The sequence below is a fragment of the Buteo buteo genome, chromosome 2 (genome assembly GCF_964188355.1).
Source record: "Buteo buteo chromosome 2, bButBut1.hap1.1, whole genome shotgun sequence".
Classification (NCBI taxonomy): domain Eukaryota; kingdom Metazoa; phylum Chordata; class Aves; order Accipitriformes; family Accipitridae; genus Buteo; species Buteo buteo.
This window is the reverse complement of record NC_134172.1, coordinates 73,114,721-73,139,225: the sequence shown is the minus strand read 5'-3', so window position 1 is coordinate 73,139,225 and position 24,505 is coordinate 73,114,721. Positions and strand designations below refer to the sequence as shown.

The following is a 24,505-nucleotide window of genomic DNA, read 5'->3' as shown; positions in this document are numbered from 1 at the left end:
GTGTCATTCAGCTTGATAGGACAGATGTGTGAACAGGTTCTGACTAGCTTCTGCAACAAGCATGGTAAGATGTAGCACGTTGTTCACCTTCCCCCAAGGTGGAGAAGAGGAATTACGAGGTAACTGCTCCACAAAGTCAATATATGGCAAACCTTCAGCTCTCTAACCTTAGACACGTAAGCAATTAACTGTCTGAAAAGGTCAGAGTCAGCAGCACTGAGCTCCTTTGACAAGTAAAGCTGCTGAACATCATTCTGCTCAAATAAGAAATATCTGTGGCTGTATTAGTCAGCATGTTATTTACACTTCCTTGCGTTTATATATGACATTCTTAAATTTCAGGTTTCGAATACCCTTTACTGTCCAAAATAACAGGACAGAGGATATTAGCAAGCTCCAGAATGAATGGGTGTCTCTCATAGAAAGGTACTGTCCACTCTGCAAGGGTGCCTCACTGCCTCAGGAGGGATCTCAAGGATGCATCTCCTCCGAAGGGGATTATGAGGATTTTACTGTACCTCTGAATGAACAGAAAGAGAAGGCCCTCCACTTTGGTGGGAGTTCTGCAGCAACCAATCTGAACAAGTCTTCAAGCTCCCAGACAAAGCCTGCAGAGGGGGAAGCAGCCCCAGCATCACCATCTCTTCCGCTTCCCATAAGTAAGACAGAGGTACCACCAGCCCCACCTGCGTTCCCGCAGCCCTGCAGCCTCTCTTCATTGACAAAGAGAACCAAAGCCTTTCACTGGGATGTTGTTCCTTGCGATAAGGTGAGGATGAAAGCGATGGTAGCTGTTAAAGGAAAAAAAATATTGTAGCCTATATTACATGTTTAGTTATCATAAAAGTACAGCTGGGCCACAAAAAAACCTGGATGCCCTTCTGTATGTTTAGATGGATTAAAGTGACTCTGTTCCTTTGGCTTTTTGTTTACCCTGTTGCTCCTATATTTTTTAGATTCCAAAATCTGTCTGGGGATCATGTGACCCATGCAAGAAAAAAATAGATGTATCCAGACTCTGTGATCAGTTCCAGATCCAGGACATAGCAGTATTTTCAGGCAATGAAGCTTCAGTGAATCAACACATCATGTTAGATCGGAAAGTTGCACATAACTTCAGTAAGTGTATTAATAAGAACTGTGTACTCCTATCCAGAAGCCTGGGGTGAGCACTGCATGCATTTTCTACTTGTACTTTCTGCCATTCAATAGGCGGAGACAAACTTGTATCTAAATCAACTTTTAATTCAGTGCCCCTCTACTCATTTATAAAAAAATACCAGATGACTCAGTTGCTCTAAATGTGGTCCTTAATGATGTAGAGTAGAAGCACCAAGCTTCTCCTCCTCTTGTGCAAAACACATGGCTGTGCCATCGAGCTGTGTTGCTGTTGTCTTAGGGCAAGCATGTAGAATCATGCATGATGCCTGTGAAATCAATGTTAAGACTCCAACTTCAAAGACTTTTCAAATTTTGTGGGCTGGCCAGGTAAAAGAAATCAACAGAAACAGCTTGGTAGCTAGCACTCTGAGTACTGTGCTCAGTCTCTCTCCTACATTGAGTTCAAGAATATTCAGGTAGGTGTAGATGGGTTGGTGTAAGAAGCCTTTGAGATAGCTACAAGCCAGGTCACAGGAACTCTTTTGGCCTTTCTCTGGCCAATAGCTTAGACTGTGAAGAGCTGTCTTGAATGATCATGAACAGGATGCTTCCCTCTCATATCCCAGGTGCGATTCTGCCAAAGGCCTGACCTAGAGCAGTCTTTCACAGATAATGAAGCAGTTCAACACATAGTTCTGGTCTTACTAATAAAATAATGTAAAAGTCTTTCAATTACTTTGACGAGAAGTGGTAGATATTAAAGGAGCAAGAGTAATTGTTCTTCAAAGACTACTCTGATTTCTATTACAGAAATGGCTTTCCAAAAAAGTTCTATAACCTAGCAGTGTTTTAAGAAATGTTACATGTGTAAAGAATTGGGGGCGGATAATTTTGAAGCTTTAATGATTTTGTCTTTATGTATATTGATAGGAAAGAATATACTTTGGAGTTTGTGTAAAGTTTTAATTGGGAACTGTAAATGGAGATAACTTGTTGGAATTATTGCATCCATTGACTAACAATTTGAAGGGTTAAAAGGAAGTGAGTGACACAAGAGTGCTGTTGCAGATAAAAGAATCCTGTAACAGCACTTTTATCAACTAAATTATTGCAGTTTCTTTGACAAAATTTGGGGTTTTTTGGTTTGCAAATAGCACCATTCTTCCTTTTGGTCTTACTCCTCTTACAACTTTTTTTCATTGAGACATTCTACATCCATTTCTTAATCTTATCCTTAAAGTCCCCTCAGTGAGATTTTTGGCATATACTTATTATAACAGACATTACTTAGATCAAAAGTTAATTTGATCCTGAGAATTCTGATTAATCTTCCTGCAAGTGCTGCAAACCACAGTTCTTAAATTAATGAATAAAAAGATGAAGCTCCAAAACACCAGTAGGTTAAAATTTCTTAAGAATTTGAGCGGGTTTCTGAACACAAGAGAAAAATGAGAGATCTGAGATAAGATCTACACACTAAATTCAAGCCCAGTATATGAGAAAATGCAAATAAAAGCCAAGTTATTTAGTGGCTTCTTGTAGGCAAAACAAATTTCTGCTATACAGAGAACAGGTATCAGAGAGACAAGAAAAATATCCTCAGATTTCCAATGAAAAAGTTTTGGGAGACACTAAAATAATGTGTATGTTAATCCAGGAATATGGGATCTAGTAGGTAAAAAACTGACTTAAGAGTCAAAGTACCAGCTTCTGTAACTTGATTGGTTTCTGTTTCTCTGTATAAGACCAGTTTCCCATATATACAGTCCTTATTTTGCCTAGGAAAATACTTTGGCAAAGTCTGATGACTAGAATTTATTCAGAGGCTAGTTTCAGCTACTGAAAATGTTCAAGAAAATATTAAATGTTTTGTAGACAAGTTGTGAAAATTTTAAAATCAACATTTTACTATGAGTTATTCACTCTGTTACAGTCCGTAGACATCACCCCACCTTAAGAGATACATGGTTTAAAAGGCATAGGGAAGCAAAAGATATAAGGCATAAAAAGCATAAGAAGGAAAAAGGGAAGATTCTGCCAGGCTTAACACTAAAGCTAGATCTTATAACAAAATTAAAAGCATGGCAAGTGTGTCAGAGGAAGAATAAATGGCATATGCTCCATTGGCCAACAGTCTCCTGAGAACCATTAATAACTGATTTGGGCCACAGCAAGTTCCTATAACCTGAAAAACTCTGTTCCTTTTTAGAATTGGAGAGAGAAAAAAAGGTAAATCATACACATCCTTTCTGAATTCTTCCCAATCCCCTTGTACTGCTCAGAGGAGTTCTGTCATAGCAGAGACTCTAGGACAAGTTTCATGCCAATACTGAGAATCATTTAAACCTTTTTGCCCTCTGCTCGCTTCCTTGTGCTTCTTTTTTTACCTTCATCATTTGGTAACAATGATGGAGACAGGCAGTAACTAAAGAATAACCGGCAAGACAAATTAGTCTTTTTGGGAGCAACAACCTTACAAATAGTTCTTCACCTGTTTGGGGAAGAGATGTCTTATTTCCATTTTCCTACCATAACACGTATTATAAGCCTGCCCCATGTCAGCACTGAAGTCTTAAACGTTACAAAAACTCTTAATCAGATTTTAGAAGATCAGGCAGTGTGGAAGAAGTAAGCACTTCTGTTTCCCAGGTTGCCTTAATTTTGGGAGTAATTTTTCTTGCATAGACACTAACTACCTTCTTTTGAACCCTGGAAATTAAACAAAGCAAGTAAACAAAATCAAAACAAATGGAAAATTTAATTTCTTTAACCTTCAAAATATTATAATATGCCAATTCATTGTATTGTTATTTGGAAAAAAACATTTTGACTGTTGAGCTGAGTACAAGAGAAATATATATGAGCAATTACTCGAGTACCTTCTGATAGCAGTATCTTGATAGTTCTCTCTTAAGCATTGACTGTGTTCTGACAGAAATATACTTTTGTTTGACTACTGCTATGTATATTTAAAGAAAATACAAAGACTGAGTTTTTGCCTTAGCATTAGCAGCTACTAAGTATTTTCGTTTTTTTTTCTTTTTTTTTCCTTCCTTTTTTTTCCTTCCTTTTTTTTCCTTTTTTTTTAAAATCTGGAAAGTAAATATGAAATGTTTTGGTGATTTTCTCTCCCTTAAGCATTTTCTTCCAAGTAATCTAAGAATAATTTTCCTCCAGATATTTTTCTTAAAAGTTTCCGTATAAAACCAAGCGAGCTGAAAGAAAAACTGTATATTATACATGAAGAGAGTGGTGGACTTACAGATGAACAGATTACAGCACTAAGAAGGTAATCTTTGGGGTTCAATTATTTGTTTATAATAAATGCTACCTTTTGGAGAAGGCATAATCGTCTGCAAAGAATGCGAAATTCAGGAAAGATGCTACTGAGACATTTGATCTACCCTGACTGTGATTAGAATATTAAGGTTGCACATAGATATCCCAGTCCTTGCAACTGAGATTTTAGAGTACGTCCCCAAAATATCATTTTTCCCTGTGTTGTGTAGGAAAGAGGATTGCAAGAAGTGACAGCAAATCTGACATGATTTTGTGAACTGGTTACAAGGAGCAGAGTTAGTAAAAGAATAAGTTGTGGCAGTGAGCAGGAGTAACTTGATGAGAAAACTTTACAACATCTCTTACTACAGCCTTACTGTCTATTGTGGGATCAGAAATGAAAGAAATAAAAGGAATCCTGTTCCCTATTTAAAATTGGTTTGGAGAGGAGGAAGCCAGACAAGTTTTAAAGGACCTTCATGGGATGATGAGATATTATCAGTATTTCTGAATGGCAGAGATTTGTGGGTTTACAGCAGAATGCAAATTTCGGTATCTTTAAAGAAATTGAATTGCTATATGGAGAGAAATAGATTTCAGGAGTGTAAGCAAACTATTGGCATGTGAAATTTGTAGGAACTGGATTGTATCTCTTTGAATAGTTTAAGACATAGCAAGAAAGGAAAGAAGTGAGATCCTAAAGCAGTGTCTGTTATAATTCCCAATCCCCATGTGGTAACTGTACCATTTCATTACACACATTCATATGAAAATTTGATGTGAAATTGTTTCTTGCTTCAAAATGAGAAAACATTTGAGGTTTTTGCTAGAGTGAGGTTGGAAAAAGATGATGCTGGCAAAGGAAGTGAGGAAGTAAATAATCAATTTTGCTGCCAATGTGTATAGTTCTTGTAGAATGAGTTTAACTCTGGCCTGAAAATCCTGATCCTGATCAGTACCTCAACAGTTATTTTAAATTCTGCAGAATCATGCCTGTACTTAGAAAGTGATGTGAACAGGAAGAACAGACAGGTAACGTATGGAATTGTTGTCATTATGTGAGATTGCTTGTACAAAGCTTGCCTGAGGTACGAAGGGATATGGAGAAGAGACTGAATATTTAAATGTTTTAGAGTTGTAGAATCACAGAATGTTTTGGGTTGGAAGGGACCTCCAAAGGTCCCCTAGTTCCAACCCCCTGCAATGTGCAGGGACATCTTCCACTAGATCAGGTTGCTCAGAGCCCTGTCCAACCCGACCCTGAGTGTTTCTAGGGATGGGGCATCTACCACCTCTCTGGGAAACCTGTACCACTGTGTCACCACCCTCATCATAAAAAATTTCTTCCTTAGATCTAGTCTGAATCTACCCTCTTTTAATTTAAAACCATTACCGCTTGTCCTATCACAACAGGCCCTACTAAAAAGCGTGTCCCCATCTTATAAGCCCCCCTTTAGGCACTGGAAGGCTGCTAGAAGGTCTCCCCGGAGCCTTCTCTTCTCCAGGCTGAACAACCCCAACTCTCTCAGCCTTTCCTCATAGGAGAGGTGCTCCAGCCCTCTGATCATTTTTGCAGCCCTCCTCTGGACCCACTCCAACAGGTCCGTGTCTCTCCTGTGCTGAGGACTCCAGAGCTGGACTAAATGTACCAGTGTTCTCGAGGAAGTGTCTATGCTGCCCCAGTGCTTTACCAGTTATACCCCACACTGGTGCACAGCAGCTTATGAGCTGGTGAAGGTAATGGAGCTCCATTCCCTTTCAAAAGCTGACCTTAAAGGCTTCACTCAAAAAAGAAAGATCTTACTACAATACGGCAGTTTCTAATTGCAGTGGTGGAATTGGTCAGAAGATAATTGCAGTGAAATATCTTGGGCATCAAGAGTGCTCTCCAGCTACACATGTGGCACTCTCTGGGGAAACTAATGGTTGGAGCTGGCAGAAGTGAGGAAATGTCTCCAGTCCTGCAGCACAGCAGAGTGCTTGGGGTCTGGCCATCCCCATTTACAAAGGCAGCCTTTGCTCACACCTCTGTTTGAAGAAAAACACTGAACATGCTCCATTGTTCAAGCTCTAATACAGCACAGCAGACTCAGTCCAGGATCCCCATGCTGTTGAAATTAGTGTAACATCACTGAGATCACTGATTTATAGCATCTGGGCTCTTTGCCATCAGACAATAATAGTAATAATAATGATGGCAATGAAGCTTGAAAGGTTTTATTTTTTCCTTGAAGATTTCAGTCTTCCTTTGATAGCAATAATGCTGAGGAAATTTTTCTAGTAACGAAATGTGTAAGAGAGATTGGATGCTGCATTGCTATGTGCTATATAGGATCAAGGATTCTGTTCCTTGGATTTTTATTTATTGCCAAAATCTAGGAATGCATGTACAAATCTTGTAGTGAAAGCAAGCTTATTTTTCCCACCCCAACAATTTTAAAAATTTTACTGAAATAGATGAGATGCTTTGCAGAATTGAGGGTTGGATTTCCAAGGCAGTTCAGTGTTTTACAGCTCCCATTCACACACCTCATTGAAGGGGCAGACGCTTATATTGAAACATTGGCACTCAGAAGTTTCTCGTGTACAATGGACTGTAGTGGAGTTGGCATGACACAAGTAGCAGGACACTTAGCGCTTTTGAAGAACTTTCTACTTGATTTAGGTACTGCGGTGGAAAATTTTACCATTGAAAGCTGTGGCCTCCAGTTAATTGAGAACCTGTGGTTACGACAGGAGTTTAAACAGGATAGTCAGGGACTGGAAAACTAATCTCTGTGCAAATTATACCTGTCATATTGTCTAAGCTTGAGCAGGAGGTCTAAATTCTACTATTGTAAAATGCAAAATATTTAAAGCCAAAACCAAGGCTACATTTTCAAGACGGTGACCAGTGAGTAAAATGTTCTGCTCATGTATCCAGTGAAGGTTAGTGGAGGTGGTGGAATATTATTAGAAACTTCAGGGCTTATTTTGATACGGAAACCTTTCCATAGTTCTCTGAATGATTCTATATCCTGACATCTTAAAATCAATAGCAAAGCACTCTTTGTCTCTATAAACTTAATGTTTCATAACAGTGTGAGAATTTTCATTGCACAAAATCCTTTAGAGTTGCATTCACATAAAAAGATATTTATGGAATGCATTCACATATTCTTGTGCTTCCTTTTCCATGGCTTCCATTGTTTAGTGCTTTAAGTGTTAAACCTGCTAGATAATCTGTTAGTTTCATTTCATATATATATAATACATGGAATATCAGACTTCTGATTAAATGAAGATTTTGCTGTCAGCTTTAACAAAAATGTTCTTTGAATTTGCTTAAAAAGTTAAACTATTTTTAATGATAAATAAAAAAGCTTTCATTTGCCAAGATAACTGTTATTTTTAAATGAGAATTCATTTTTTTCTTGATGATGAAGTGTGATGAATGGAATATTTTGTAATCTCCTTTAATATAGATTAAATAATTCAAAACACGGCAATTATTCAATTGAAGTGTCATATTAAATTATTGACAACAGTAAAAAAAAAATCTTATTGTATGTCCTCTATTTAGCGTGGTAAAATCTTTGCTTTATTTTTTCCATCTTTGAATAAATTTCCTTACTTTTAATGAAAACTTATATTTATCCCCATGAATGTTTAATCATACTTGCTACAAATTTAGTAGGTTGTTTGCAAAGAAAGAAGAGAAGATAGTAGACCTGAATACTTATTTAAGATTCTTAACACTCCTTCTCATATGTTAGCTATAACATCGATTTCATTTTTCTTCTTTAAGATATGCTATGAATTCCCATAGTGTATCAGTCAGACAGGCAGGAAGATCTCCAAAGGAGGGGAACTGTGGTGGTGTGAGTTTATTTTTCCAAGTGGAGGCATGTTGAAAGATGTCAGTTTTCTAAAAATCTGCAGCTCTGGAGTACTGTGGGAGAACATTCTGTTGCCTTATGCAGAAGGATGAAAGTTGAAGGTCTGTGTTATGTGCTATCCAAACAAAAATGAGAAATGGATCTTGGATGTGATGAAGTGCTTAGAGAGACAGAAACACCATTGCCCACTTCTGTTTCATCAGCAATTAAAAAAGCTTTAGAGGTAGGAGTCAGTCAGACCATAGGGCCCACAGGTTAATCCCACCATAGCATGAATCTGCGCTGCTTTTGTGCTCATTTTTTGAAGAAGATATTGCTGGAGACAAGCTGAGCCAGCATGGCCATAACTGCTCAAAAAGTGTATATTGTTTCTAGGTGCTTTTGGAATGTTCATCCAATGTATCTGCAGATCATTTTTGCCTTCCATTGCGTAGTTGCCTCGAATGTCTACAAAGTTCCAGTTGTTAAAGAATAAATATGTAGTTTACATAAACCACACTAAACAGTAAGAAATTCTGATGCATGGAATGGAGGGATTGTTTTATGTTACAACAATATAGAATGAAGAGGAAAAAGGACATCTAATTTTCATTTGCTGTTTTGCAGATACATGCCAACACCAAAAGATGCAGAAAGGTACCAGTCATTCAGGGGGTCTCCTTCAGACCTGCATGTGGTTGATCAATTTATGTTAGAGGTAAGAAGGTATTAAAAGACACCATATGCTGTTTCTACCACACTCGCTTCTAGATAAAACCACTACAAGAAGCTGTTGTTTGAAACTTAAATTACAATCTCAGCCAGGATCAGTGTAAGACAATTTATCTGATAAAGAGTTGAGACAGGTAGATATTATGAAGAGAACCGTCTGGATCCCTTTGCTTCTCCATGTCACACAGCCTCCCCTTCCTCCAAAGTAGGAGCTGATTTATTCTGAGTTAGATTTCCACAATCTATAAGCCTAAAATTATATGCATTTAACTATGCTCGTTCACAAGAAATGAATGTCACTGATTTTAATAGTGCGTGGCCCTACTAGCATAGTGTTTTCTTGAATTTGCATATGCAAATGACGTATGTTCAGGTATGTGATTTTTTGTATTTGCCATAGTATATCTACAGACTTAAGGTCTAGAATAAAATTAATAAATGAGCACTGAAATTAGGAAAACTGTCATGCAGCTGAATTACTCAGTAAATTATGAAAGATATATGTGCATGGGGTTTGATTCCTATTCTGTTCAATTCTATGCAGATGTGTAAAATCCCCCACCTAGGCCAGAGGCTGGACCTCCTGCTTACCATACGTGAGCTCCCTGTGAGCATGAGAGATTTGGAGCCTGTAAGTAACATGACTCCTTCGTAGTGCATTTGCAGTCAAAATCTACCAGTTAGATAGTAGAGGGCCAAGTGACCTCAATGCATTTCAAAGTGCTGTAGTTATGGAGGTTTTGTTCTGGGTTTTTTTCCCTTTTTTTTTTTTTCCCCCTATAGCAAAATATCTCACAGTCTATAATGTGAGCAATTCATAGTGTAATAATCCAGGCAGCCTAGTGTATAAAGAAACATTTCATGGCACTGTTCAAAAGTAACAAGCAAAAAGGTTAGGAAAATTTAAAAAAATCTCTATGGGTCATGACATTGATAGCCAAGGAATTGTAAATGACGTGAAACTGTTAGAGACAGGCTAAATTTGAAATACAGTGGCCCTATCGGCTGGTGCACTTGGAATGCACTTGGAATGTTTTGTTAATCCAAGTATTCCACAGTACTGGTTCAAAACAAAACACAGTAAAAAAAAAAAAAAAGGAGAAAAATGAGGGCTATGATATGCATGTATATACCTGTATGTACATTTAATATCATTAATATCATCCTTATCCCACTAAGGTTCATGAAGCAGTTGCTAATAGGCCTGGCAGTGGAATAGACATCCACAAAGGAGGAAGAAAAGAACAGGAGAGGATTTTCAGATTTTTATTTGGCATTGTTAAACTTTCTTCTTTGGCCAGTGATAAGACAGAAGCAAATTTCACCATTAAAATCCAATTCCTTTTGTGGGGAGGTTCTTGCCCCACAAGCTGAAAGAATCGATCTAAAGTCATAGATACTTAGAGCAAGTTTATTTGACCAGCATCTCATAAACATGTACTATTTTCAGAAGACTGAAGGAAGCTCTTCACCCTAAGTATTATAGCACTGAATTGAAATGTTTCATCTTCCTGTTCCAAACTGCTGCCTTACCTGCCAGGGTTTGTATATGCTTTGATTCAAAACAAAGTATTTCAACACGATTCTGTTTCTATGAAAATGTTTCAAAGGTTTTGCTTTCATTATGCATGGGAATGAAAACAAAATTTGAAAGTTCTGCAAGTCTGAGTTGTTATCCTTTGGCTGTGATTAAAACCATAGTAACAGCTAACGAAACTTAGAAGAGGAACAGATGGAACACACTGGGGAGATGCAGAGATTTCTGACCCTGCCTGGTACAATGCTTCACCTTTGCTGTCCTCCACTGAAACCAAATATTTGAATATTTGGAAGCTATTATATATACTGTTAGCTTTGAAGGATATTTAATGTTCATTGAGGAGCTGATTAGTTGTCCAAGTATTTTCTTTCTTATGTACGCTAACACGTTTGTAAACCATAGATTATACACCTAAAATTCTATGGAACAATCTCAATATTGGCTTTCAGCACCCTCTGGCCCTGTGGTGTGCTATAAATGTTTTAACAATGGCTTTCAGCTCTCCTGTGTGTTTCACCCTTTCTCTGTTTTTAAATTTGTGTGTTGGTGACTGATGAAGAGAGGTGTGGTGCTAAAAAAATATATATTTCCTAATTTAAAAAAAACCCACCTCTTGTATCTATAGCCCTAGAAGGGAGGTGGCTTCCCAGGAAAACAGAAATTGATACTGAGTTTGATTACAGGAAATTATTCTTCTTCCTTGTGGGGAAACTGTGCTAAGAATTTTGATAAGATAAGAGTCTTCAGCTGGTATAAACAGAAGGGAGGGAGGTGAAGGATGGAGAACCTTATACTGCGCTTCAGGCTATCTGCTTCCCCTGATGCCTGACATTTGGTGCAATCTGGTGCATTCAAACAGCAAAATACTTTTTTCCAGAAGCATTTTTAAGAGATGAGGTTGAAGTTGTTTTGGCAGGGCCAGTTTGGCAGCCAGAAAGGATGTGACCTCCACTGGGGACAGGGTAACTGTGCCAACGCTAGCTTTGTCTTGGTGGGAGACTTTTAACTGGTCCTTCCTGAAAAACTCTGACCTGTTCCCCCAGGGAAGTTGAATAGGAAGGTCTCCCTCAGCTAAAGTGTGGCTTGCTTCAGGTGGGGACAATGAGGCTTTTGGAAGATATAGGCGCCATTGATTTACTCACATTTTCAATTTGAACTGAAGGAAGATTTGTGTGTTTCAGCTAATAAACCAGAAAATCCAAGCGAGTAAGCAGCTGCAATCCAGCCAGAAATTTGTCGCTGTCTTGGAGTACATTTTAGCCATTGGGAACCATTTAAATGAAAAGGCTGGAAAAGAGAAGGCTAAAGGATTTCGATTGTCGTCTTTGACCAAAGTGAGTAAATATTCTTCTTGCCATTAAAATCATCATATTATAAGGTATGTTAGCCATTAATATTAACTCAGTTTTGCCCTGAATGTGGGGAAAGGCAATCATTTTTAATGAGTAGCTAACATTTTAACATCTGCTCTTGGTTACACTAGAAACAAAATCCTGTTTAACAATGTGTTCTTTAATGTGTGTCATAACAACATGCATTTCCCCATTTCAGACAGCAGCACTGGCTCGATGGGGGCATTGTGGTGTTGAACACACTGTGTTTCTAATGAGGTAGAACATCAAAATGCTGACTGCCCTGATGTTAAGATCCCCTGGCTAGAAGAGGCATCTGAGCTGCAGGCCCCTGGTTAGATGCAAGTTTAGATAAATTGTATTTTGCAGTTTTGTGCAGAGCACTGTTGTATGGACCTCTTCATTTCACTGTGGCCACAGGCTGTAACTACAGCATTTCTTCCGTGGTAGCTGCACTTTTATGACACTGGAGTAATTTCTTAGTGCTTCATTTTACTGCAATGCAAAGGTCTTTTAAGTGGTACAATGTCATTTTAAGGTAAACTTTCAAAAGAATATAAATGAATTAATAAATTGAAAGGGAGTGAAATTTAACTGCAATGGTTTTACCCCCCCTCCCCTTCCCCCTTCTCCGCTGGATGATTGAATAGGGGACAAAGGTGGCAGCTGTGATCTTTACTCTTTCCTGACAGAGATCTGCTGTACAAGAAGCATCATCTACCTCTTAGTTCTCTAATTGTCTCTTCACTGACCTACCACTTGCGTGACATTAGGCTGGGTTTTCCATTGGTTTTAAAGAAACTGCTTTCCCCTCTTCATCAGAATTTTCCATTAGAAAATGTTGCTCCTGAGCACCGGGTTTTTTTCCCCTCCTCCACCCAACAGTGGCAGAGCATCATATTTTTATCCTAAAAAGTAGGAGAGAGATACGAATTTCCTAAGTTGCCTTGTACCTTTAACACCATTGTAAGATTATGCCTGATCTGTAAATAGAAGAGAGACGGATTTTTATTTTGTTTTTGTAAGGTATCTTTCCCATCTGGAGACTTTAATATATGAGTGAGTGATTTATAACTCTAGTGACAATTCTGAGATGCAACTTGCTTTTTTTTTTTTTTTTTAATATGTAATGGCTATAATACCACATCTATCATAATGAAAAATGCCTACAAAATTATTTTCTGCCACAGAGCATCTTCCCAGATTCAATTAAGGAACTTTGCTGTCTTCATGAACACAGCACGCTGCTTTTAAGTGGAAAGGAATAATGGCTGTGTTTGGAGGTCCAAAATCAGTTGCAATCAATTAGGACAGCTTAAGTTGAAAGAGACCCATGTGAATAAGGAGACACAAAAGAACAAGGAAGGTCAACGGATATGAAAGTGTGAACCTGATCTTAATCAAGAATGTCTGTGAAATGGCAGATTGAAAAGGAGAAGTTTAATTTCATTGTGTTTTCTATTCTTGTCAAATTTACCTGGAAGCTATCAACATCCCTGCTGTTCATTTTTTTTTTTTCTTTTTCTTTTTTTTTTTATAAGTATAATAGCTCACTCTGTCAATTATTGCTCTATTCTATTTGCAGTTACCTCTGTTGCGGGGTAAAGAGAGGACATTCACCTTGCTTCACGCCCTTGTGGAACAGATCTTCTTACATGAGCCTGATCTGGCCAAATTTTCTCAGGAGTTGACAGAATTTGAAGCTGTTCCTGATGGTAAGAGGAGGGAGGGGAAAAAAAAATCAACAAATAAAAAATGAAGTCCTTCAACTTCTGTGGAAACTCCCATCCTCACAATATGAATGATACTTATTAACATGTTTTTCCCCTCTCTCTTCCTTTCCAGCTTCCATGAAGGGCCTCAGTGCTGAAGTTGATGGTATGTAAATGTGGTTTCTAAATTCAGAGAATGATTTTCATACGTTGTGCAGTCATTTGGAACAGGTTTTCATTGCACTTCTCTAGTTTATAAAGAGAGGTAAAGGTTCAAAACATTAAGGTAAAGCGTTGCCATGGTGATACTTAACCTGCCAAGTTACTGTGAAGAATGTAAAAAAAAGAAATATTAAAGTATGTCCAGGTGGCTTAGAAATATAAAAAATATACTGCCCATGGCAGATAGAGTTTATCATAAACTACAAATGCTAAGTGATACAAGTGCTCCATCAAAGTTACCGCTGTAGCAGAGTCTCTGGGAGCAGGCAAGGCAGCAGGAGAAAACTTCCTACAGTTCAGTCCTGAAGTTCAAGAACTTCTTTGAACTGAACTGGTGTCTTCTCTAGAAGGGAGTCCAACACTAGTGAAGTCAACAGGAGGGAACAGAATAAGGTTGTTTGAATGCAAGATAGATTTTGGGAGACATTTACAACTTACCACTGAACAGTATCATAAGGTGACCAGTGAATTCAATGGATATCAGATTGAACCCTTTGAGAGTTGTTAGAGAAGGTGTATGAGTGGATGAAAAAGACTTGTATTATGTTGAAAATTTATAAAAAACTATCTTTTGAAAATGTGGCATGGTTGTTGACTGTAACTACAGACCAATATATCCTCGTTCATCCTTTGATAACATACCTGAATGACAGTCGCTCTCAGCTTTCAGTTTGAAAAACCCTTGCGCCTATTCTGCTGGGCTTTGGGAGTCAGACAGGCACATAGCTTGAGGCTACTAAAGTGTGTTTTTATTCTGTTCCAAGAAATTCCAATCAACTTTTTAGGAGACATAAGTAACTAAAAATAACACTATTCCCCTTCAGTCACTTGTGTTCCTTTGGGGACAATGTTGGTACAAAATCACTAAATATTTTAAAGACAGTTTTGGAAAGTCATGGGTAAAGTGGTACAACGGACATGGTACCAGAAATTGTTGGGAGCTGTTAGAGGAGGTGAATCATGGGAACTGGAGGAGATTGACTGGGCTCTTCCCTCTATGGATTCCTGACGGGCCCAGCATAGGCTCTTATCTGGTGAGTCCCATTCACCTGTGCAGAGAGGAAAAGAGATGGACCAAATGCCACTGAAGCAGCCTTTCTCACCACGTAGTTCAAGGCACATCCTGGGGCTCATCTGGTGCAAGTATTGCACGAGCACAAGGGGAGGAAGATACTAGACTGCAGCCTGGGTCAGTTCAGGACCGAGCTCCTGGAGCCAAGGCTGTATCCTCTTCTCCGGCATTTCACACCGTGAGAGCTCCCATGGTAGCAGTCTGATGTAGTGCTTAGTGTCAACTGACAAGATGTCTTACTGTTACATAGAGTAGAATTTTTGTTCTTTCATCTTTAAAGGAACCCTGAACTTTCTACACAAAAATGTAGGTTTGAAGAATGTTATTTTCATTGCTAATCCCAATGCTCAAAGCTAGAAAAGGTCAGATTTACGGCTGCTGCATAACCATACTATCGACCTCTTCATTTATTCTGCAGTTGCTGTGATATGATCACATAATATTTTTTTCCATAAGACCCATGCCTCTTTCAGGATTTCTATTTCAAAACAGAAAGTTAATGTTCCTAGATGAATGTATTATAGACCCATATTCTCCTAAATTTTCCATGTGTCCTAAATTAGACATTTGCGGTCCTTTGGATACAACTGCATGCTAGTAAAATTTCTCATTTTCTTTCTCTTTTGTTAGTTTTAAAAAAAGAATTGGAAAACGTTATTCAGTGCAGGCGGCTTATTAAACCCAAGACAATCAAGGCAACACCCCAGGAGTCACAGTTCTGCAAAGAACTAAAGGTAACTTTACCACAACCTTATTGTGGGCTGGAGGTAAAGGATGAGTAATCTGCTTAGTTTGTGCTGAGACCTGCCCTGAGAAGGGACTCAGGAGCATTTGAGGGAAAGTGGCCTTTTATTCCCCTCTGATAGTGTCTCATACTACAAGCTGCAGAATGAGAAGTGCTTTTCAGAGTTTCTGCATCTCCTGCTTTTGCTTCACAGGCAAATGGGCTGGAGTGGATGAGGAACAGGTCAGCCCTGTGGTTGCCCACAATAAACACTTTGGAATAATAGCAATTTTAGAGCATATATGAATTTGTATTAATTTCCTCTGCCCTCAGACAGAAGGGAAAATAGCCTAGAGAATCACAGAATCATTTAGGTTGGAAAAGACCTTTAATATCATCGAGTCCAACCGTAAACCTAACACTGCCAAATCCACCACTAAACCATGTCCCTAAGTGCCACGTCTACATGTCTTTTAAATACCTCCAGGGATGGTGACTCAACCACTTCCCTGGGCAGCCCCTTCTAATGCCTGATAATCCTTTCGGTGAAGAAATTTTTCCTAATATCCAATCTAAACCTCCCCTGGTGCAACTGGAGGCCATTTCCTCTTGTGCTATTGCTTATTACTTGGGAAAAGAGACTGTCCAAGAAACATCATCCGAGGGCACGCCTAAATTGTGAGTATAGGTTGATCTAAGATGATTCTGCCCATGCTAGTGGCAGAACAAGCTGGGTTGGGGGACCGAACAGAGAGGCCGCCGAGCAGGCTGTAGGGAGCTGAGGTCTGGCCAGGAGTTAGCAGAGCCAAACACAGCACTTATTAGCTCAGGTACAGAGAAGTTAACGAACTCTCAAGAGCACTGTTGTGCTAGTTGCGAACAGGGCTACTTCCAGCGAAGGCATTCCCCACTCTGTGGTGTGGACTTGTTCATCTCTGCTGCCGTGGGTATCTTTGTGCTGTGCTTCACTGGGTGGTGTTGGCATCTGCTCAATGCATACGTTTCCTTCTCCCTTGGAACAGCTCAACAGTGTGCTTCTTCAATACATATGGAGTTGTTGAAAATGTATATGTTACAAAGGAACCATGGTTAAGAAATTTGATTTCAAAAGTTAAGTTTCTGAGGCCCTGTTTCTGCCTCCTTAAGAGCTAGCAACTGGGAGTGTTTGCTTCACATGCAAAAAGGCTAGGCTATGTCAAATGTGAGTGGAAATTAGGACCTTATGATGCTTATCTAGTTCTGCCAATTTTAATAAGTTTAGGTAGTGTCATTGGATGATACAGTAAAAAATTCTCTAACATTGATGTTTCTTTTTTTTGTCTTTGATGTCTTAATATTTGCAAGGAAATGTGTGAGCTTGATGTATGCTTATCTTTTTTGAAATGTGAAATTTTTGTGACATGAAAATTTTGACTTGAATTATCTTGTTTTCACTGCTGTTTAATTCCTGCTTTAATATTATGCTGCTATACCAAATTAAGAAGTTTTATTGTATTACAGGATTTAATTCAGAAATATGAAGGGGATCTATCCCAGCTGTCAAAAAGATGTGATGAAATGAAGAAGCTTTATAGCAACATACTGGTACCTATCATATTAAAATCCAATGAAAATAAATCTACATTTCTTTAAAAAAAAAAGGAGGGGGGAAGGGCATGAGAAGGAAGTGAAAGAAGTTCCCATACTTCCACATGCTTTATAGTTATACTGTCCACAGAAACTGAAAAAAAAGAAAATCACATCCAACAGTGGTGGAATGTTTTGAATGAAAATCTGGCTTTTATTTTTCTTGAAGTCTTACAGTTCGCTTTTTAGAGTGTCTGTGGCCCAAATATCAAAAAGACAAGTAGATTTTGGCAACTTCATAAATTCAGTAAGTTTAACTGTTGGATGTTTTCAACATGTTACAGAAAACATGTTATGGAAAACTGCATGTTTTCTGGTTCCTACAAGCAATTGTGTCTTTGGCTGTTAGGCAGCTGCAAATCTTGTGTTACTTGAGCTGAGGGTTTTTTCTAGTGACAAGCTTATAGTTCAGGGCATTGATTTAGCTACTGTTATTCCAGTGAGAGGAAGACTGAGATAGAGATGTTAGTAGTAGCACAGATCTAAAAATGAGCGGAGCAGAAAGGAAGCTCCACAGGCAGAAGATTTCTGATATAGAAACTGTCTGTTCTTGTTTGTTCCTATTATATTCACCCACACTTGCACTGGAGAAGCACCTAATTTTCTCAATCATTTTTTCCTCTGAACAGAAGCAACCCATCTAGGTCCAATACACTAGAAAATGTTTTTTTGGGTCAGAGGGTCACACCAGAAGGAATGGTAAAAGCTCCACACTGCAATTTTTAACAAACTAGCATGTAGATTCCTCATTTAGTACAATATTGGAGTGTGTTAGGAATTCAGGAGGTCTCTGCTATGGTAACAGTATTCCCTGGCAGAATAGTCACACTAGGATGTTTTGAGGAAAGGGACAGAGTTGCTGAAATGCAGTGCTAGTCTCTGAAACTGGAATAACTTCCTAGTCATGGGATTAGGACATGGCTTTAAGTGGTGGTGGTGGTTTTGCGGGTGGTTGTGGTTTTGTTTTTTGTTTTTTGGTTTTTTTTAATGAGGGGGAGGGATTACGATAGGCAAATGTTACACAGAAGATACAGCCAGGAGGACCTTTGGGGGCCCATCTGAACAGACTTCGAAGATTAGCAAGCTGTTTGAGCAAGGACATTTAATTAGTTATGTTTTACTAAAAGTAGTATTGTAACAATGTGCAAGGGTTTCTTTGTGTCTCTTGCAGCCTGCCACAAACAGGAAAAATGCCTCAGTGTAGGGAGGCAAGCCAAATTTGTATGTAGATGAAAACTCTGTCCCAAGCCTTCAAAAAAGGTTGAAGGACGGGGATAAAGCAAGAAGAAAAAAACGTGGAAAAAATAGCGTAAATGAGAGAATTAACAATTGAGTTACATGAGTGGAAATGGCTGAAGAGTATTCACCAAATTTAAAAGTGGGGAGATTTGTGCTGTAAAACCTTTGGGGGGACACTTCTTGCATGGGGTATGGAAGAATCTGACCCATTTTACCTAAAAGCCATCTTCAGAAGGAGTTAGTGTTGTGTGGCTGGTCCTGCCTGCAGAGCTGTGCCATGCCCGGTGAGGGCTGAACGTGCCCTCCTGCACGTGCATGCTCTGTCACACTCCTTCTGCACAGATGTTCTTTCTCTCCAGCTGCATACGTTCAGCCAGGAGGCATTACACGTGTGATGCTGTGCTACAGATACATGTGTGAGGCTCTTCGCTTTCCTTTCTTGTATTGGAAACTCTCATCTGAGACTTTTATTTGCATCTGAAGAGGATTTCATTTTCCGTGTAGCTGGAAGTTTCCTCAAGTTTTAACCCAGCTGTTTTTTGCCCTCCCTTCCCCCCCATTATTCTCTAAAGTTAGGCATTTTATATATTTCTCTCCCTTAGAATGGATTTTTTTCTTCTGAATAATGTTATTGCTAGACAGATCTTTTTTGCATATTTATAAAGCAGCAAAAATGTAAAGCAAATATAAAATAGGATGGGTGATCAAAGACCAGGCTATCATCTCAACAGCACTAGAAAGGAATAGTCTAGCTTACCGGGGGGAATATCTGATCTGGAAATGTGTTGTAGGTAGCCATGGAAATCATGTTGCACATAAAGCAAAAATCCACAGGCCTACCTTTATGATTTTATATTCTGCTTATAAAATCAATAATGACCTTGGCATGTGACACTTCTATGGAATGAACAATAAATTGGGGATAACTGCCTGTGGTATAGCTGTGGGCTATCAACTTCTCACAGATGGTCATTAGCTCCAGGAAATACCTCTCTCATTACTGTTTAACTGATGGTACACCATGGGTGAGTGGCGAGCCGTGCCAAAGATCAAGGGCTCGGAGCACCCAGGAGGTGCAATTAGGAACACAACAGGCAAAACTATTAATCAGGTGTCACTGGTTAATGTTAAAGTTTTTGTGACTGGATTATATGTGAGTGGTTTCTTTTACTGTGTTTCTGATTTCCAGGCAGAGGGTTTGCTCCTAGGAACGTTAGATGATGTGCAGGTGAATGCGTTTAGATAATGACAGATACCTATCCAAACCTTTCTGTGCATTTCAGTCGCAATCTGAACTACTGAAATACAACTTTATTGCTGTTCAGCCTGGGGAGAGCTGTATCCCCCAATTACAGAGTAGCTCTCAATTACAGCCAAGATAAGAACTTGCAGCAACACAAGATGCCTTTTAAAACTTTTTGATGAAGCCTTTGGAGCACTTTCTCTAGATTAGTTCTGCTCAATTAGAAAGCCATTGCAGGCAGACTTATGTTCTTTAACTCATTGATCCCATTAAGAGGGAATCTTTGAAAATGATGACAAACCTCTTGAATTAAACCTTAGCAACAGATTTAATATGAAAAATCCTTTCCTATCCTAGAACTGGAGAACGTATGTGGAAGTGATTTTAGTTAATGCAGGAATTGCTCTCCTAGCACTGAACTTTGTAGTATGACTGCCTTTCACCTTTTGTTTTATAGCAGAGCAGACACGATGCCAATATTGTTCACATCTTTTTCAAAAACATTCCATCTGTTCACCTTTTTCAGGTGAAGGAAATAAGAGAACAGGGAAAGGTGGCTCTTTGATAAATTAGTTTTTCTCCCCCAAATGTCTGCTTCCTTATGATTATTTTTGTTTGTTTGCAAAGCAAAATGACAAGAAAGGAAAACTTTTTGGCTTGAACATGCTGCTACCATGCTCACCATGGAATATAAACCATATCCCTAATTTATGCATTTTCTTTTATGAATGGGTTCATCTAACAAACTGCAGAGCCAGGAAGCGTCACGATTCTTCAGCTGGAGATCTATAGTCCAGCCAGAGAGACTGGGTTATGCAGAAAGCCAGGTTACTGAAGTAATTCAATGACAACTCCTGGGGCCACTTTTACTTGGGATGATTTGGATCTCAGCTTGCTAGAGATTTTAACCAGCTCTGTTTTCGTCATCTTCTTTTTCTTGTTCTTGTTGTTGTTCTTCATTATTAATAATGAAGACGTTTAACTTTTCTCTTGCTCTTTTAATTTCTTTAAGATCCTGGACATGGTTTAGATTACTTGGATATACTAATGTTAAATATTCTTCTCTTTCAAATTTACAGGTGAAATTTGGGGAGCCACAAGACCTAGACTCTCAGGAACTATTTGGGTGGATATCTTCATTCATTAGTGAGTTTAGGAAGGCCTGTGCTGAAGTCATGCCATAAGGACAACACAAATTGTGTAAAGAGGTGAGGGAAGGAGAAGTCCAGGAAACAATGTTGAAGTTAATTGGTTTGAAAGTTTCTCTACTAGTAAGTAGCACATAGACAGTATATAGTCTGTAGAGCAGACTTGATTTTGAGAGAGATTCAATTTATAATGTGTGATTTGTAAGTGGTATTTGACCTGTAGGATCACAGATCACCTACAAGTCTCTCCCTCTTTTTTCCTGATGTACGTGCTTTTGTACCTTGAGATGCCTGTGTATTTAGAAAGGAGACACTTTTGACACTTTATAATTTCTCTTTTTAATCTTTTCCTTTGATACGCAGCCTTCTGACTGAGTTTTAACTATTACTTTCAATGAATAAGTTCCTGTATGGTGATCTAATTTTTAATTATTTTTGCTGTACTTTTCTAAATAATACTTTACAAGATTTATAATGAAATGTAGCACTGTTACCCACAGAGGAGACTATTTACCAAAAATTCTTGTTTGTCTTTCTGCTATCAAAGTGTTGCAGCCTTAGTATGCAATGGAGAAAGTGTCTGGTTGGATGATTGTTGGTTTTTTTCCCCCCCAAAGTACTAGAATAAAATAGTGCTTTTTATGGCTAATGTCATGTATTCAGGTAAAATAGAAGTCAATCAATATGTGAGATTTGTGTTGGCAGGAAGAGAAAAATATCGGAGAAGCAAAATAAAAATGTGTCATGAGGCATCTAAGTAATGGATACTGGAGGTAATTTTCCATCGTTTTCAAAAGAGAAAATACTTCTGTTGCATTTGTTGGCTTTTACATATTTTTAATTAGAATAATTATCTGGAGCTCAAATAAATGAGAAGAAAAGGGGGCCTATAAATGCAAAGGCAAAATGGATGTGTTTAACATTGAAAGCAGAAAATAGTTCTAAAAGGTCATTGATAAAATTTGGCATTTTCTCTATGAGTTTTGCAAACAGTGTTGTTTGAGGAAAAGTGTATTTATTACCTGACTTACTTTAGGTCTGACTGCCCAGGTCTCGCAGTGTTTGGGCTTTGATAGCAATGCTGAACGCTCTCCCTGACTTCAGTGCTAAAAGGAGTTAAGGCTAACCCCTCTGAAAGGCTTAGATGCACTTACATCAAAAAATTACATTATCATGACCCTCTCTCAGCTGGTATATAAAATTTCTCTATATCCAGCGTTTCATTTGCTGTTCTAGATGCGACCACTGCTGAACATGTAGGTATTTAGAGAAAGGTCCAGTAAAGAGCCTGGGCACCCACCAGCTAGGTGCTGCAATATGTAGACTTTTAGTGCTGGTCATGTCAGACAGTAAAGGACAATCACTAGGAATACAGAGACACTTGGACACTGTCTGGAAAGGGGAGACAAAAGAAGCCCAAGATTTTTTTCTTGTCTTGGCCTCAATACTTTAAAGGGCATCGCAGGCTGTAGTTCCTGGGAGCTTACAGCTTCTGATATGCCATGACTGGCAGCACACTCCTATGTGAAAAGGCAGAAAAGCGTTCCTGCAGCTAATGCACCCATCACCAAAGGCAAGTGCTTCATTTCACATCAACTTTGCCAAATCTGCTGAGGGAAGGGGCTGCACCTGAACCCTTGCCCTCTACGGCTGCTTCTGTTTGGAAGCCGAATCTGGTCCCCAGGGCAGGTGCACACAACTTCTGTTTCAAAGAAGTGAGCAGGGATCATAAGTGCTCTTTTAAAATGGTAGTTCCCACCTCTATTTCGAGGAGTCCCCAAGGAAGTGGGATCCTGCCCTGAAGGATTCAAATCCTTATAATCCTCCTCTGAAAGGAATGCTCTGGCCCAAAGTTGTGCTGAGCAGCATCTCATTCCTGACCAGTGAGCAATAACTCCGAGGAAATGCCTTCAACAGGAGGCATCAGGTGTTACGCAAGTGCACCGATGAGCAAAGAAACAACTGCTCTTCCAGCTTTGTGAGAAGCAAACCTGGCACCAGCCGTGAAGGCCAATGGGCCTCACTGCTTAACTTTTCTGCCTGAAAGCCACCCCTCCTCTTAGAGGATGCCTAGAAAGATCTTTGAGGAAGAGCCTCACAAACTATGTATTTAGTATGCTTAATATCCTGTTCCAGGCACCTACCTATCATATATAGAAACTGTCTCGCGTGAGGTAGAGGATGCCTGAACTAGAGCTCTGCATTGCAGCAGCAGCAAAGTACCCGGTGGGTCCCCTCAGGTTTGTACCACCAGCGTCGCTGCCATCTGTAAGCTCTTGCATGTCTGCACTAACAAAGTGCATCATTTTGGCTTCTCAACAGTCTTGTCAGGACTGTGCTTCCCGTTAGAACATGCAGTCATGTTTCTCAGAGGCAAAAGGAATAAAATAGAAAACAAATAGCAAAAGTAGTACCCCTGATACTTATTTTACAGACGCAAATAAAGGCATTTAATTTTACAGAAAACTTATTGGCTGTATTTGCCTCAAGTCAGCATCAGAGCAGTGACATCTGGTTGACCCTGAAGTCAGTGGCATCTATCTATGAACCAGGAGCTACAGCTTACACCACTCATTTCTGATGGAAAGAGGAAAATTAAAATCCTTTTTAATTTCTTGCATCTCTATACCACAATGCCCTATACAGTGCATGTATGTGCATCATAAACAACACTTGCAGATTTTGATGTGTGTTGTTACTGCTCCAAAATCTGAACCATCTTCATTTATATGTGAATCATGTAAGATAATCCTGAGTACAAGTGCCATTTCCATGGTATCAAGATCCCTGCATCCCTGAACAGCATTCGTGATGGTCATGATAAGTTTCATGTTTTTCTACCATTACCTTAGCTTAGGAGTCCTGGGAAGTCTCTTTTAACTAAATAGATTTTTCCCTTTTTTTTCATGACTCACTTTTTTCTCCTAGTCTTTTTTCTCTATTGTTATATCTAACAACTTGTACTTGTTTTATAGCTCAGCTGGCATGGCCTCTTCCAATTAAAAATATATTCTACACAGTAGTCGATATCTGTGTCTTTGTGTGAATATCCTGGAGCATTAATTTAAAAAATTAATGTCCAAATGAAGGTTTGAGCCCCTTCAGAGAGCATGAAGCTTTCCTATGGAGTCGGAGCTTACTGAGGTGACATGTTTCAATTTTCTCAAAGAGGCTATTTCTTCAGTGCTTGTGAGTTTCAGTGACCTCCTGATTTATATGTAAAAATAAATAAATAGACTTTGTTCCCTACCTCATTCTTTCTTCCCAAGTGTTATTTTGCGTAAGACTGGGTTTTTTCAGGTCTCTTAGAGTCAACTGTATTACCAAGTTTTAATGGTATAAAGAATAATAGTTGCTACGCCTCAACATTTATTTGGAATTATATAGACAAGCTCTAAGTTTCCATGTGGATAATGTCCTTGGAATCTTTCCTTAGCAGCTGACAGTTTTATCCTGCAAACCTGTAGTCATAAAAGTCAAAGCATTGGGTGAGCCTTCTGTTTGTGGAAACTAATATAACTGGGAGCACTCCGACAAGTAGCAACCTGCAAGAACTGTAGTATTTTTACATCTGGGTTGTTTGTTTCCCTACAAAACCCACAGAGCTGACATTTGGCATATTATGAAATATGAAAGCTTAATGATGACATTAGGTAAG

General features: G+C 38.9%; 1 protein-coding gene across 1 annotated transcript; it reads left to right on the top strand.

Annotated features, from left to right (window-relative positions):
- The first annotated feature begins 252 nt into the window (after positions 1–252).
- On the top strand, positions 253–21,754 carry LOC142028742 (formin-F-like). The gene is made up of 11 exons (XM_075022577.1): positions 253–769; positions 957–1,119; positions 4,279–4,390; positions 8,865–8,955; positions 9,514–9,600; positions 11,691–11,843; positions 13,447–13,576; positions 13,707–13,739; positions 15,498–15,601; positions 17,092–17,175; positions 20,779–21,754. Exons 1-11 carry the CDS (start codon positions 323–325, stop codon positions 20,881–20,883), a joined length of 1,509 nt encoding a protein of 502 aa, XP_074878678.1. The 5' UTR covers positions 253–322; the 3' UTR covers positions 20,884–21,754.
- The last annotated feature ends 2,751 nt before the right edge of the window (positions 21,755–24,505 follow it).

Coding starts and splice junctions, on each gene's coding strand:
- LOC142028742 (XM_075022577.1), top strand. CDS start 323: ATGACATTCTTAAATTTCAGGTTTCGAATACCCTTTACTGTCCAAAAT. Junction 4,391..8,864: donor CAGATTACAGCACTAAGAAG/GTAATCTTTGGG, acceptor GCTGTTTTGCAG/ATACATGCCAACACCAAAAG. Junction 15,602..17,091: donor AGTTCTGCAAAGAACTAAAG/GTAACTTTACCA, acceptor ATTGTATTACAG/GATTTAATTCAGAAATATGA.